At 41.7% G+C, this 16,257-nt stretch overlaps 1 protein-coding gene across 3 annotated transcripts in view; it reads right to left on the bottom strand.

The window, feature by feature from the left end:
* LOC101477113 (electrogenic aspartate/glutamate antiporter SLC25A12, mitochondrial) overlaps nt 1–16,257 on the bottom strand; it is a 21,774-nt gene extending 5,517 nt beyond the window's left edge. Inside the window, exons 1-13 of one of the 3 annotated variants that reach the window (XM_014409013.4) lie at nt 16,084–16,257; nt 15,524–15,577; nt 12,782–12,924; nt 12,242–12,357; nt 11,405–11,544; nt 8,335–8,481; nt 8,007–8,145; nt 7,040–7,133; nt 4,932–5,016; nt 3,625–3,706; nt 2,180–2,338; nt 1,149–1,201; nt 832–912 (exon numbers count right to left, since the gene is read on the bottom strand). In XM_014409013.4, the coding sequence (XP_014264499.1) occupies nt 832–912; nt 1,149–1,201; nt 2,180–2,338; nt 3,625–3,706; nt 4,932–5,016; nt 7,040–7,133; nt 8,007–8,145; nt 8,335–8,481; nt 11,405–11,544; nt 12,242–12,357; nt 12,782–12,924; nt 15,524–15,577; nt 16,084–16,095 (1,305 nt within the window). In that variant the 5' untranslated portion in view covers nt 16,096–16,257. The other 2 variants (XM_076875001.1, XM_014409014.4) reach the window with 2 other exon arrangements.

Raw genomic sequence — 16,257 nt, 5'->3', positions numbered from 1 at the left:
AGAATGTTTTGATACTCTTATTTTAATTGGCTTTACACAAGTATTTTATTTTGAAAGATATTTGTGTTTTCCTACCTGACAGCTATGGATGGTCATGATTTACAAATATTTAAATGGTCATTAAGCTAAAAACTGAACTAGAATGGCAAAAGCCTGGCACAGCAAGGCAGTACATGAAGAATACTGAAAGCATTATGCGCCTGAAATGCTCATCCTTACTACCGACAGGTAAGATTAATATTGTGGTAGTCCTAGATTTCATTCAGCTGCCTCCACATTCAGTCTCTCTGACATGCCGACCTCAACTTGCAACAAATAAGAGATCTGGTTCCCGTGTTACTATGCAGAGCAGAACCAGCTCCCCCATCTTGGGCTTCCCAGCTGCAGCTGGTGGAGCTGGATCCATCCACTGGAGATATTTTAGAGACTCACTGGAGATGCAGCTAAATGACACTGAGGGCAGACATGATGGAGGGATGTTTAAAAAAAAACCAACGTACTTATAACACCTTTAAGTAAAGTTGAATACCTCATCCGCACGGCATATAATGATCGTTTCATGCATGTTAAATACATTTCTCACCCTTCACATATGTTAAAACAAAAATTAAAACACTAAAAGAGCAGTATCAGTTTAGCTTTGGATCTGAAATACTTACACATTTCATTTCTGTACTTACTTATGAACCCAAGACTACAAAACGCACATAATCACTGCACTATTTTTTTTTTACTCATGCATACATCGCTTATCTTTAAGGTGTCCCTTCACTCGGTTTTGAGTTCATCTACAGAGTGAATTTGAATGATGATCGCCTCAGTAATGCTTACACATCCACCAGCCAGAATCTCTGCAGGAAGAGGGATGGTATCATCCTGGTTGGTGAACTTGTCTCTGACAAAATCGTTCACCTGAAGAAAAGAAGAAAAAATAAAGGAAAGGAGACACAAAGAAGAAGAAGAAGAAGAAGAAGTCAGATGAGACACAATCGCAGTCTTGATGGCAGGGCATTAATATTAACTTGTGGTTGCAGTCACATCTTGATTGCAAAGTGTGTCTCTTCTTCTTTGCATGTTTTTTTCCATTCACAATGAATCGTTCAGAACAACTTTTTGAGCACTCTAAGCTATGCAGTGGAATGACTTGCCGTGAGTTTGATAGCTTTCTCCGGGGCAACGCCAATGAGCTGCGGGAGGAGACCTGCAAAATATTATTCATAGATACCATTAGAATACCTGACAGAGAGAGAGAGAAAGAGAGACAGTCTGGCTGGAAATGAATGCACTTTTTTTTTTTGTATCTTTGCTGAATGAATACATCCACTGACAGCTAGAACAATATAAGCTGCGGGGTTCTTGTGCGTGTAAAACAAACCCATAAATATTTACAGATGGTGCCTGATACAGCTGATGCACCAGCATACAAAGGTCCCACTGAAATTGAACAAAAGTCCCCAAAAATATGACACGGCTGCTCCATATGGGATCAGCATCGCGGAGACTTGATCCTGCTGTTAGCGGGGAACAGAGAGAGCTGTGTGGTCACGTACAAGATCGAGGGGGGAGGCTGGGTGCTACAGTGGCGATAACTGCCATACTGTTTCACCGTCTGTCCTTCATCAGGCCAGATAAACTTCTGAAGGAGCTGCTGAGTGACTGCTGCTGGTGTGCAGCCAGAAAACAGCCGAGCGTGTCTGTCTCTGAGTCAATCACCCTCTTATCATGTGCAAGAGATGAGGAAGGAGGGCAGGGGGACGCAGATCAGAGCAACAAAGCGCTGCAGCGGTAGAGGCAGCAGTAGATGGCAGTCTTGACTTCCCTCATATGAAAGAAGTGTTGTATATCACAAGCCTTCAGCACCATTATCACCACTCAGGCAGAGGCAGATCAGACACCGCTGCTGCTGTTGCTACATGAATACTGCTGGTCATTCTCCTCGGGCAACTCTCCCAGGAGATAATGAAAACGTGACCCCTGGGTGTTGCTTTATTCACTGCTGAACAGGGAGGGCAAAGGTTTCTGGTATCAATTAGCGAACCATGCTCCCGATATTAGCGCGCTGGCGAATGTTGATGCTTTCCCATCAGATGGTTTGTTTTGCACGACACCCACATGTTGGCTTGCACAGAGATTTCAGGTCTTTTCATTTACTGAAAAAAATAAATCTGTAAATGATTACCTCTGTAAAAGCCGAAGAAGCCCTCGTAACGGAGCACTTTCTTTGCGCAGTCGAAGCTGTTCTTGTACATCAGCTCTCCTACAAAGGAGCCGGTGGAGCGCTGGTTCTGCATGCGCGTCTTCACCAGGTCAATAGGGTACACAGCCGTAGCGCCGGCAGCTACAAACATTAAAAAAAAAAAAATAAATAAAAAAAAAAAAAAAAAACACACAATGAACTAGTTTTGGGGGGGTTTCTGCTATTTTGGAAAGATTTTTTTTGAGCATCTAAACAATTCAGAAACCAAATTCACATTTTACTTGTGGCAAATGTGACAAAAAGAGCTGCAGTTTGTTTTCTGATTTGTGCAACTGGCAGACAAGAAAACCCAAAATGACAAAGAAACCCCCCCTTTTTTCAGTCTAGACAAGCTAGTAAATGTTTGATCTTTGTGCTTCTAACAATGAATTACTATTACTTTTTAATTTTTTTTTAACTCAATTAATAACCTGTTGATATTGGACAGCCCTTGGGAAGCCCTCTAATGCATACAAGCCATCACTTTATTTATCTAGAGTCCTACACAACTGAGATGTACAGCAATAATTCTGCAGCTACATTTGGGGATGGTTTACCACTTCAAAGAAATCATCATAAAGCTTAGAGTAGGAAGTCCTGCAAAGTGGACGACTGGGTGAAAAATACAAGATGAAATCAAGTTTAATGAGAAGGATTTGTGGAAAAGTAAGGAGAGAAGAGTGTTGAAGCTTTTATGTTCTCTGTTATTTCAAAAGAATGCACCTTCGAGCCTTTATTGTTATTGTAAATAACTGTTAAAAATCGCGGTTTGGCGGGTGTGAACTTTCTCAACTCCTGAAGGGAAGCTTGCCAGAAAAAGTTTGAGCAACACTGCACTAAACTGTTGTTATCAGTTACACTCGCCATGTCTTGTTTGGCATCAAGGCCTGCTGTAATGATGATTCCCAAACGTGCAAACAGAGAAAGCAGCACAGTGCGTGAGAAACAGCTCATTCCTGGTGGTTTCTCTGTATGCCTCATGACTTACAGTATATCTCTCTCTGACCTGGCCTGAATTGGCTTCTGCTGAATGATGACTGAAAACTCTTTGCGTATTTAAGGAGAACAAGTGCACACACACACATACAAAGGCCGTGTTCCTATCTGAGGGGCAGTTATGTCAGAAGTTCCTTGTATCAGTTCCCCCCAGCGTAATTAGAGAGGGAGATTCCAGGGAGTGCGGTTCCGGGAGATTTGTGTCATTCCAAAGCTTCGACTCCAACGACAGCCTGGAGCCACGGTGGCACGGCAGCACAATGCCGGAGCCTCACATCACAGCCCTTCTCCCTGCAGGACAATGGTCGGCCCCGGGGCCTCGGCGCGGCAGCCAGCCGGCTAAGGTTACCGCTCGGGCGGGCCGGGGGCTCCGCCGCAGACATGTCACTCACCTCCAGCGATTGAGCCCAGAGAAAACCTGTAGGCAGACTCCGCAGCCTGGAGCCAGATGGGCCGAGACGTTTCGTGAGCGTGCTGTATAGGAGAAAAAGACACCAGCGGTCAAATGAATCTGGAGAAAGACAGGAGGGGGGATCAGACACTAAACATGAATCGGCTGGCTATTAAACTATAGCGAACCAGATACATTGTGGAAAGAAAAATGCTATAGAGTACTCAACGGCGGAGGAAGGCGATGGAATGCAGACATGTCACATAATGTCTGATTCATCATCAGCCTGTATTAAATGTCACAGACAGACTAGCTCTGGATACAGTAAATGACTGTGTGAACCTGCGGCTGAGTTTTCCACGCATGCGACATGTGGGAGGCTAATAGCTAAAAAGGTCTTCTTTTATTTTTATAACAAAGCATAATTTCTCCCTTATCCACTTGATCTCAGGATTGGTGTTTGATGTTGAAAGCAAATGCCTTTGTTTACACTGGGAACTGATTAGCCTCACAACCCTTTTCCATGTCCAGATAAGAATCTACATGAATATTACACAGTCCGAGCGAGACATCGTCAAATGTGTGTGCAAGTCGATGTATTTAGCAACTTCTCCTGCCACCAGATGAGCAGGGAGTGGAGAAGATCTTTTTTTTTTTCCCTCTTCCCAGATGCTTCCACCCAGAGTTGCATGCTAACAAGATCGAGGTCTTGATCAAAGGGTTTAAACAATTAGCCTACTTCCACAGAAGGGCAAGGCTGAGAATTGCAGCATCCCCCCCAAAGGAATCAAATTCCAGACCTCTGAGCACGAGTCCCAGGAGTGGCCTGAAAGCTCTGACCACAGCCTGATATAGAGCCGTGTTATCCGGTGGAGGCAGGAACTATTTTGTTCTGCCACATCCACCTTGACTCCCACTCCCCTCCTGCCATTAGCAGACTTTGCTAAAGGCTCCTAAAACTTCTCAAGCCCCACACTGATAAAAGCCTCTTATTAGCGTCTCAGATGTGTGATTGCAGCTGATGTGTATGTACAGCCATACTGAATAAAATAGGCAGTGCCTTTCATGGAGAGGCGCAACGCAACAATCCATTCTTCCTCTTTGACTATAATTGGAGTACTTTTATCTGGGAGTTAAAGAAATGCACTTCACAAGGGAAGAAAAACATGGGCACTCTGCTAATTCAGCGACTGAACAGTCTTCCTTTTTCTCGCTTCTTTCTGAGAAGGAAGCAGGGCGAAGAAGTGGGAAAGGCTTTGATGAAAGGCAGGAGGATGTGAGGTGTATTAGAGGAGTCACTCAGGCTACCTGTCTGTGGCTCTCTGCTAGGTGGTATGGCATGTCTCCTTCCTCCAGTGGGGCAACTCTCTCGATATCTGCGTGGTTCAGCCGCCTTGAGGGGGAGAGAGAAAGGGATTTAGTCCAGGAAAAAGCAGAAAGCCGTGCATCTACTCTGAGCGGCAGCCAGTGATGTAAGATTTTCCACAGACCTTTTACTGCCATATAACTTAAAGTTCCTGCTACTCGAGCTTATACACACAACAGACAAACAAAGCTGGAAGGGGCCCAATGAGTAAATGAAAGTGTTTTGTTACTAAATGCTGGAGATCCAAGTATCCCCCGCTGGTCTGATGCATCATAAAGACTGCATTCATGTTTTATGTGTGTCTTGTTAATCAGCCACTGGAGCAACCATTGTTAAACAGAATGAGCAATAACTTTATCTTTACGACCAATAAACAGATGTTTATAACATATTCATTCCATTCGTGTCGGCTTAGAATAAAAACACGAGCTTGTGTAAATGTAAATTTGAGGGAATAGCAGGAGAAGCTACCTGGGCGACTGCATTAATGACAGTGGAAAAGAACATTTCTGCACTTCTTTGGACTCCACCTCGAGTTTGGTTCGTTCCATTTCATGTATTCCTCACATATATGCAGGTCGGACTTTGGCAATTTAGGAAAGCATTAGTCTGCTAGAAATCCAAACTACATTTAAAAAAATTACACAGTCAAAAACCACCCAAGTTAATCCAGGAGCTGGAATAATTATTTCCCCATTTATACACATAAACACTACAGAAAAAAAATAAAATATTAAGGAAGTTTGTCCAAGTTTCTTTTTGTACCCTTTTAATGAGAACATATTCATAATTTAGTTACAAATTTAAATGCCGCACTATGTACAAGAGCACTTTTTCAGCTTGTCCAACATGAACAGGTACAAATAAAAGAAACATTGTATATTACAGTACAAATATTCACTATTAGACATCTGTTTATTAGCATGTGTACTACTTTTTCAGTAAATCTTCATGAATAATTATAAAACACTTATTAATGCTTCATATACATGAAAACATTCTTCAATTTGTAGGTCATTAACTAAAGGTTTTCCATCAATATCCTCCTAGTGTTTTTCTTTATAATGTATGTTTTACTCAGGAGTCGGGACGGTCATTCTTCTTTAATAACACTTATTAAATACAGTCAAATGCAGTGGTTGCTGTTATAATAACGTCCCCCCACAGACCCGAGAACCGGGTCATTGCACTGTAATGTGTTCAGTATGGAACTGGACCAGGTTACCATTTACTCTTTCCCATTAGATTCACTTCACCATTTATCAGTTATGGTTAGTAAACTGTCTCAACTGCTTATCTATAAATATAAGCTTTTAATTTCAACCACTCCTTCCATTATGTTTAGCTAACTAGTTTTTTCTTAATATGCTCATGTTTGCTCAATAAATTCAACCTAATTACACCTTTAGTCAAGAATTTCCTAGTTTTTAAATCTAAATTTTCGATAGGTCTTTCCTTTGATTATCTATTATGCAGTGAGCGGACAACACTTTTAGTGGGGTGTACAACTTTTTTCCCTACGTACTTGTTTATTTACCGATTTTTATCATTTACGCAATCCTGTTTTTATTTAAAAATAACTTTTCTGCACAAACCTATGGAAGCTTCCATACAAACCTGTCCAGGTCAATCAGTTCTTTAATTAACTGTATTTTCTTGCTTTTTTTGTAGTTGTTTTTTTTTAAATGAGTTGAGCCTTTAGTTACTGTGAAAGTACTACTAGCGCTATTATTTGAGCATCACTGGTGTAACGTAATACAACTAAACTAGGGTTCATATTTTTTTTTAATAAATCTATATTAAGTGAACTTATAAAGCAGTTGAGTTATTGAGAGGTAATCTCTTAATGGCCTGCTAATTGCAAAATGTTTGAAATACAGATTTCACATAAGCATGGAAATAAGCTAATGGTAAATACAAGCACCTTATTATAAACTGTTGTCCAGTAAAGTCTTGTTACTCTTTAGTGTAAACGTGTTGTAGCCTGAAATATGTTCACTGACCAATAAACCAACTCCACAGGTGACAACAGAATAACTGGAGATCTTACCCAGAGTGAGAGTGGAGACCAACGAGCTGATACAGGATGTCAATTTCCATCGGAGTGATTTGACCAAACTTATTTGCAGCATGAACAAACTCCTCTACAATTTAACAAAGACAGGAGACGATGCAGTCACACAAACTGGATTTCAAACATCAGACATGAGGCCGAGAGGATAAAAACATTAGTTATTTTCTACTGGAGGTTTGTGTTATATAGTATTTGCAAATAATGGTCCTTGTATTTTTTTCTTTATGTGGCTCTTTGTTGCAGAAAATTTTTTAAAACCATTAAAACCAGTCCTGTGTGTGCTTTACTTCTTCCTCGACTACCACTAACTGAACCACTCTCAGCAGCACCCTGCACGGCTCTGCTATATGGGATTTATATTCACTTCTTTACTGCTGCCTGCTGAGAAATTCCATTGCCATCAGGTGGTCGTTCTAAAAGGAAACCTAATGGTAGTTGTTGAGAGAGGGGAAAGAGTTTGTTATTCACTTCCTCCACACCTTTAGTTACAAGTATGCTCGAGGTGTACAATGATATACTTTTCGGTGAAGGACAGCAGACATGCAAGTGCTCGCTTTAAACTTAATGATATTTGACATGCTCGGCAACAAATAACAATAATTATTTGCAAATACTGTTTGCTCAAAGTCTTTTCTACAAGGCGAAATACCAATGAAGAGGAAGCAGAAGTCTAAAGTTTGCATCTGAATGGGAAACACAACTGGGAACAAATGTGACTGACAGAACGACTATCAGTTACTCAGGTATACATGTGTGGGGAGGGGAGGGGATGATCTGATTACCAGATTGAAAATGTTCATTTACCTTAGTAATTTAGTGCTACAGTAAATGTTTCCTGAGTGTTCACTCACACCACTCTGTCAAGAAAGTTAAAATATGATCGAACATCTCACATCACATTTACGATGCAGACGTGATTATTTCGGGAGACGCTCGGCAGTACCTTTGGTGACGAGAGTGTCTTTGTGCGTGCCCGCCACCGTGCTGTAAATCTTGCGGATCAGCTCCATGTTGTTGAGGAGAGCATTGAAGGCATTGAAGTAGGAGAAGCTCACCATGTGGGAGGTGCTCCCTCCCGCAGCCTACAGCAAGACCAAAAGCCTGTCAGACCTACTGGATAGGAGGGACTACGGATGGATCTTATTATGTTCCTTCAAATCTTCCTTAACCAGCTAAATGACAGCAGCTCAGTAAGACATAAATCACTAACACAGATGCTAACTGTGAATTCTTGTGTCACTGTTTAAAAAAGGAAAATGTAATAACTCAACTGAAACCAGATTCTCCTCGACAAACGGAGTCAGCATGTGGTGCCTGATGGTGGCCATGATGTCACTGAAGTCCAAGGCAGTGATGGTGCCGCTTTTGCTCTTGTCTTTTTGTGCAAATGCCTGGCGGGCGTGCTCAAGCTGCAGCTCCTGTAGCACACACAGACACACAAGGTTAAGATGCTAAAAAGGAAAAAAAAAAAAAGCAGAGTGCGTTCCCAGAACCTTGGAAGAAGAAAGTACAATAATATCAGTGTTAAACAGATGTGAAAGTCATGAGATGTGACCGTGTTAGACAGATTTTCTTTTTTGTTAATAGCAGTCGTTTCTCCAGAGACTAATGAAAACCACGTCCCGGGTAGTCTGATCCCGCATTCGAGCTGAGCGGCTGCCGAGGCGGCTGGCAGGTGTGTCCACAACAAGATGATTCAATATGACAACCGTGCAATCAGAAGGGGATGCAGGGGAGGCTGACCCCGGGTCAGTGTCTGCTGTCAAAGCTCATCGCGTATAACCAGAGGACTGTGGAGGAACTCCAACACCGAGGTGCTTCTTCATCCTCATATTCTTGCTCTGATAACCTAATCAGTGGATTTATTCTCACAATGTTTGCTGATTAGAATGCTCAAAACTGGTCATGATACTCATTACACAGACATGTACTTTTTTTAGACTTACAAACACTCTGTGAACTCACTGAAGTTTCACATTCCTGTGAAAGAGCCCTAACTTTCAATAACAATCGGATCTACTTGCATCAATTTCAAGTAACGCTTAGAAGAAATGTAATGTGCTCGGACATGACAGAAAACAAGACAATAAAAATGATACATATAGATGAAATTCCGCACGCAGAGGAGTGTTTGGTGTAGTGGTGGGAAGCTCCAGTCAAGTATGATAAACCACAAAGCGCTCTGAGAGATCCCACACTGAAGTGGAGACAGAGTGCAGCCTGCATAACTCTTGGACCACCCAGCTTCTGCCTCAGACCACAGCCCTCGACTCTGAACCAGGTCGCTGCACTAGCCCCGCTCCCGCTTTTTCTTTTTGACAACACACACACACACACACACACCAGGCAATAATCAATCAAGAAAAATAGCAATTTTTGGGCATTGTTTGACAGTTTAACAGTGAAGCGAAGTTAGGAAGGAGAGAGAAAGCAAGGGAGGACACATAGCAAAGGGCTGCAGACTGGATTGAAATCTGGGCCACTGCATGTCAGCTGCAACTGAATGGGCGCCTGCTCAACAAGTGGGCTAAACTGATGCCCAACTTTAACTGTCTTAATGGCACAACAGGCTCCCTCAAACCCCCAGAACTACTGATTACACTCCCCTCCCTTTTAGTTATGCCAACTATATGCATGGCATATAGTCCAATTTGACCCCAAGTGGGATGAAATCCCCACAGGAGAAACGACTTCATGTTTTCTGATGCTATTGAAGCACTTTTGGCTGCTTTTCTGTACAAACTGTTTACTTTAAATACAGAAGATACTAAATTAACCTCCTAAGACCCGAACTCTTCCACGGCATGCATTTTTAATTTCTCTTTGATATTTGGTCACATTGGGGCCCAATTACCAGATTTTTTTTTTTAACCTTATTTTTGTTTTTAAGAAAAATAAGAGCCACATATGAGGATATTCGTTTAAAGTTTTGATAGAACAGCAGCAGTATAATGTCCTCGTAAGTGGATATCAGGCCCATGTAGAGCAAAATTGAGTATTTCGGTCTAAATAACCCAAAATGTGATGTCCACATATGTGGACGACAGGTCCTAGGAGGTTAATCAGATTTAGATGAGAAAGTTGGATTATGTTCATTAAGTATTATCTTTAAAGACTTTTGCACTTATTTAGAGGGGACATGTTCTTAAATTAAAAAAAAAAGTCATGAAAAGAGCATGAGATGTATATTTTACACTTTTTGGAATAGTGACGTTGTTGTGTGTTTTTTAAAAACCTTTTGATAGATACTACTTTTTAGACTAAGCAAAAGAAAAGTGGCTCCTCTGAACACAGATGTACACATGTAGATAGTGCAGGGGTCACTTCTGTTTCACTGGAAGATGCATCAACGCGGCCGCCATGTTTGACAGGGAATGCAGTTTTCCATAATATATATTGTATATATGTCTACAGAGGTCACAGGTCATCATTAGTTTTCAACTTTGTTTCAGTCCACCATTCCATATTTATAATATTATTGTTATAATATTAATAATATTATTTGTTTCCATAACAAAATACTGGCAATACTGGTTTCCATCCATTCATCCAAAGTTGACTAAGCATCAATTGCTTAGTCAACTTTGAGTCACATGGGGGCTGAAGCCTATCCTAGACGATATCTCATGTGATCCTGGGAGAAATCGCGCGCTTGCACTTTCACATCTACAGCCAATAAACAATTCGCCTAACGTGCATGTTTTTGGACTGGAAGTCAAAGCCAGATTACCCAGAGAGAACCCACACAGTCAGAACGTGCAAAGCCAGGCAGCAGGTTCAAACCCCAAACCTTCTTGGTGTGAGATGAGAAACTACCACCCACTGCTCCACCATACTGCTTAACTTTTGGCAGGAATTTAACCAATCTGCTTGTCGGTAATATTCTGCCAAAAAAAGTTTGTGAAAATTAAAAATTGATCTAACAAATCTCATCATTACAAAGACAGAACTGTGAACGTCAGACATGTAATGAAAGCTGCAGAAGAACACCAACAGAGTTAGAGCCAATTTAAATGACAGAAGGTAGTATTAAGTCAGCCTAAAAAGAAGGACCAGTCTACCAACTGAGATATGAAATGAACCACCCCACCGCCCCACCCCTCCGAGCAAGATGGCAGTAGAGGAGATACAAATTTCACAAGCCTAGATGCAGCTTCTGTTATCTGGCTTCTGTAGACGTAACATACACAGCACAGATTAAACAAATGAACTTATTTCCAAAATGTAAAATCATTCCTTTAATTTTAAAAATGGACCGATGCTCATCTGTGAAATTTAGCTCATTCCTTTAACACGCTGCACATCAGTTTTGACATAAAGCGCCAAGATAAAAATACATACCTGCAGAAATTGGGTGAACTCTGTGTAGCTGAGGTTCTTGTTCCTTTCATGGCCAAAGTGTAGCCTGATGAACTCACAGTCCCAGTTAAAGGGAATGTGGTGATGGACTGTAGTCTGGCTGAAGATGTCACGTACATTCTCTGGAAGAGAGAGGCCCGAGTGAGCAGTAACAAAAGACAGAAGGAAAAACCTGCAAGATGAAGCTGTAATGTCCATCTCGCGTGCTCATTCCCTTTGCAGAGAACCCAGTTAAAGGAGATGAAAGAGTCAGTTTGGATGGCGAATCTGAAGAGGCTGTTACATTTTGAGGGTCGTGAGTCCTTCCAGGAAATTTTCTGTATAAGCTCTACTCTCAATTCCAGCTGCCTTTATGGAGGCCTATTGCACAGAAAGAGCACGACAGCAGCTTCTTTGTAAGACTCTCTCGGTTTATGACAGACTAGATTCATGTCGAATGGAGCTGGGTATAATGTGATGTTTCACACAGCTCATTGCAGCACTGCCCAGAGACGAGACCTTAAAAAGGTCTCACTGCTAGCATATTTAATACTCTAAAGAAGAAGCCCCCAAAAGCTCCGATACTCCCATATTTATTGACTATACATGCTTACACACAAAAAAAGAACTTCTACAGTGTTTAATCATCCCCACCCCAGTAGTTTCTTAGTGTTTTTCATCATTATGTCATCAATGTTTTCTTTCAACAAGAAGCACTTTAAATTCCTTTTAATTATCTACATCAGATCTACATCTTAAGTCAGACGTAGGTATAATAACATTATCCAGTTTAAATTATCCTCTGTGCTGAAACACTGACATTAACTACCATGCACATACCAAATGAGATGTTCCCTGTACCAGTCTTGTCAAACAGCTGAAAGGCAACTATGAACAGGGCATCGGGGGCACATAGAACTGCCTCAAAGGCCAAAAACTCCTGGAAAGAGATCAGTCTGTTTGGAGAAGAAAGAAAAAAATGAATGATGAAACATATATGGATCTTCAATATCAGTGTCCAGGACACGGACTGACGTTGAGGACAAGGCACAAAAAGCATTAAAGGTATACGTTTTATAGCCAAGCTTCAGTTTTCATTCTTAGCAACAACACAAACTAGCCAATGAAATAATGTTACTAACACTGGTTATACATTGATATATATACACGCATATCTATCTATCTATCTATCTATCTATCTATCTATCTATCTATCTATCCATCCTTTATTTATCAGTGAAGAAAAGAAAACGTTTGACAGGTTGTTGATGTACTAAAATAAATATCTGTTTATAGCAAAAAACAAAAACAAAAGATAAAAGATCTAAGCATAACAAACTCTTCATGGCAACCTTCATCGCACGACTTGTTCTTACTCACCCATCCTTGGTGGTGTCAGCCACTCCGGCTATCAGCTCCACAGTTTTGGGATTGTGTTGAGGCTGTGTATGCAGACCCAGGTAATGCTGCACAAAGTCCTTGGGGGTCATGTAATGCTCTCCATCCTGCACCACGTTGGCATACTGCAAAGAAGAAACAGACAAGCTATAAACAAGACTCAGTGTGGATCCATATGTGCATTTAATCGGAGAACCAGTAAGGCTGAAATTTTACTGTGTGCATAAAAAGAGGAAGATGTGGACATATCCCTTGTCTCTGTAACAATACGATGCATCCCGCTTCCTTTAACAGCATAAAGGAATCTAAGTTTATCGGCCCTATAGAGCATTTTAAGCATATATATAAAGCTTTGCCATAATGACAGGCAGCATTGAAAAAGCATCTCTGAGCTTTGTCATCTCTTGACTTCATTCTAACCATGAATCTCATTCTCGTACAAAAGACATGTTGCTACACACATAACAGACAATGATGCATGCCGTGCCACTGAAATTGCAAAGAAAAAAAAAAGAAAAAGAAAAAAAGAAGTGTTATTGTGTGAGAGGAACACTGTATTACAATGATTTACCCCTTACTCATTCAGAGCAACGCTGCTGACAGCCCCTCTCTTTTTCAGGAACACCCTGTTCCCACTCACACACTTGCACACATTCAAACCTGGAAGCTGCAGTACAATCTGCTGGCCGCTGAGCAGCTCCAGTGGCCTCCGTGTGAGAGGTTCAAGGCCTTTCTCAGGGGCTCCTCAGGGATGGGAAAATGTTTGTTTTACTCATCTCACCAGTGAGGGACTTGAACAGGCCCGCTTATCCAAAGTCTTAAGTTAGCAGGATACATTTTTCTATGATGTTCTATGTTGTTTTATCCTGTACAGTGGTGTGAAACGTGCTGTGCCACAGTATACTATGTAGAGATTTATTTGAGCGTGAACATCTATGGATGCCTTGTGTTTTGGGGGTATATGGTGTTACAGGGCTAAACACAAGTCTAATGAGGACGGTTGCTTTGGTATTCCGGTCTCGAGGTAATACTACTGGGGAGCCGATGTGAGAGGCCTTGCTTGTTGGAAGTAATAAAGATATGTCCCACTGTGGGTACTCCGTGAGACCTCAGCTGTTAAAAAGATACCCCTTTCCTATCTGTTGTTCTTCAGTTTTGCAGTCAGAGACAAATTAGCTCAACAAAACGTTGTTTAAAGTCCCCACAAGTACCAACTCAGACAAAAGTAGCCTACAAGGCTTCTAGTATCTCCTTACATGCCCCAGTATGGCATAACCATCCTTTTAAACCTAGTCAGCTGAATGGGGCATGTTCAGCCTGGAGAGCAAAAGATACTGCAACTCTGACAGTTTGCATCCTTCCAAATTTACATTATTTTTTCATTACCTTCAAATTAGACACACTTAATGTCTAAGTTTGGGCAGCAGTTTGTTAACAGAGTTTTGGGAAGAAGCAATATCCCTTATTCATAGGTGTTCCAACACCACATGGTAGTTTGATTTAGTACAAGGTGATGCATAGCCTGTATTACTCCAAAACCAAAGTGAACCTCATCTTTCCATCAGTATCCTCTCCATGCAACAGTGCCTCTCACCAACTTTCTCCAGAGAAACGACAACTCGGACGCTCCATAGAAATTCCAGAGCTTCCACCTGACATGCAGATTGAAACTCTAGGAATGATGACTGGCAAGAACCTATAGCGGCAAAGATTGAAAAACTGTCCAACATTTTAAAAATAAAAAAAATTAAGTGGTGTAAATCCTTGCTGTTTCATGATATGCAATTCTAACCTCCAAATCTACTTGCAGTTAATAAAATGCATATAACAGAGCCTTGTGTTGCAAATGTGTTTTACTCCACTCTGCTGACGCAAAGCATGCAATACAGTGCCGTGCTGAACGGGAGATCTGGGTCACGCTCTAAGACATAAGGTCATTTTTAGAGCCCGGGTTGGTTTTCAAGTTGGAGCAGAGATAGCTCTGGGAACACAAGCACCACATGAACTGGCAACAGAAAGGCCACACTCATGGGCCCGAGCCAAGCTCAGACAGAGAGAGTACGACATGAACCCAGCTGAGAGTGTGGGAGGAGACCCCCACGCCAAGTGTTTTCAGGACAATTCAACGCAGTCTGCTGAATTAATCTTTTTAAGTGAAAATATTAATTCCGAGCAATTTATTGCCACATTTCTCCATCACATGATTGTGTATCTATTCACCCGCGCAGTAGGCCTCAAGTAGTTCTTAATCAAATTATACAGGCAGTCAGAATGAGCTTCCACTAATTAACTCTTCCACCTGAATATGCAACACAAATTACACAGCCCTGTTCTAGCAGAGTGAAGAGATGTTCAGGGACCATAAGGTGACTTAAGAAGTTGACACTCCAAACAAGACCTGGTGGGGGTAAACAAACTAACACCCTAATGCTGGGAATTGGTTGTCTCGGAAGAACGAAGAGGAATTCTTTAAGTTTTAAAGATAAAAAAATAAAATAAAAAGCACACACACTCTGCACATGCAGAAAGTTAAAGCCAAGGACGAATCTCTGTAGTAGCTGATCCATAATTAGTCAGAGTATTTATGTGACCTTTACAGAGCTACGTGTCCCTGTGGACGCCACACAAACTACTCACTCACTGCACCAGTAGGCTTTTAATGTATTTGTTTGATTTCATATGAGTTAGTATTAGAAACAGTTTTAATCCTGGAGCAAGCCTTACCTTCAGAAAAACAGTCTTCAAGTCTTGGGGGTCTGCCCTTTTGGTTGCTTGCACCTGTAACACACAAGTTGGAATTTGTTATGAAAAGCAGTTGAAAAACTGACCATACCACGTTAATGCCTGTAGTTTTTGGAGCTCCAGCAGGCAACTCTACCATCAATAAAGCTGAAGTTCAGTCTGTCACAGTTTAGCTTTGATTTTCCCCCCTTTTTACGCATCGATCGCAGGCTACTAACAGCAACAGCCTGGCACTGCATATGGAAGTAGCCGTGCTGCGATCCTTTCAGACAGCAAAATCCCATCAAATCTCCCAGAATCAGAAAAAAGCAGCAGAGAAAAAGAAATTACAGCTGTCTCTGCGAGGCCGGGAGAGATACGCCTGTGTAAAGATGTAGAGCTTAAATAAAAGGGGGGGGAGGACACCGCTGCGTTTCAGACTGAGGATTTGAACCCAAGCGTCCGCGCAGACGAGCCGTCCTCGGCATCCGACAGCGCAAAGCTCGCGGCCGTTTTATTGCCTTTAAAAATTATTATCTGATAAGAAATATTGACGGAGTCACCTTGACCGCCATGCTGGATGTGACGTCAGCCGCAGTGGACTAGCGCAGGCGCTGGGCATCGGGATGACAGCGGAGGTCCGAGACAGCGCACTATTTTTAGCCAGATTGTTGTCCTTGCTGTGAACAAGGCGCAGCTGAGATGGACGCTCCGGACAGAGACACTTGGTCAGCAGA

The sequence above is a fragment of the Maylandia zebra genome, linkage group LG16, assembly GCF_041146795.1.
Source record: "Maylandia zebra isolate NMK-2024a linkage group LG16, Mzebra_GT3a, whole genome shotgun sequence".
Lineage (NCBI taxonomy): Eukaryota > Metazoa > Chordata > Actinopteri > Cichliformes > Cichlidae > Maylandia > Maylandia zebra.
Note: the sequence above shows the minus strand (reverse complement) of the source record. Positions and strands in the feature narration are given on the sequence as shown.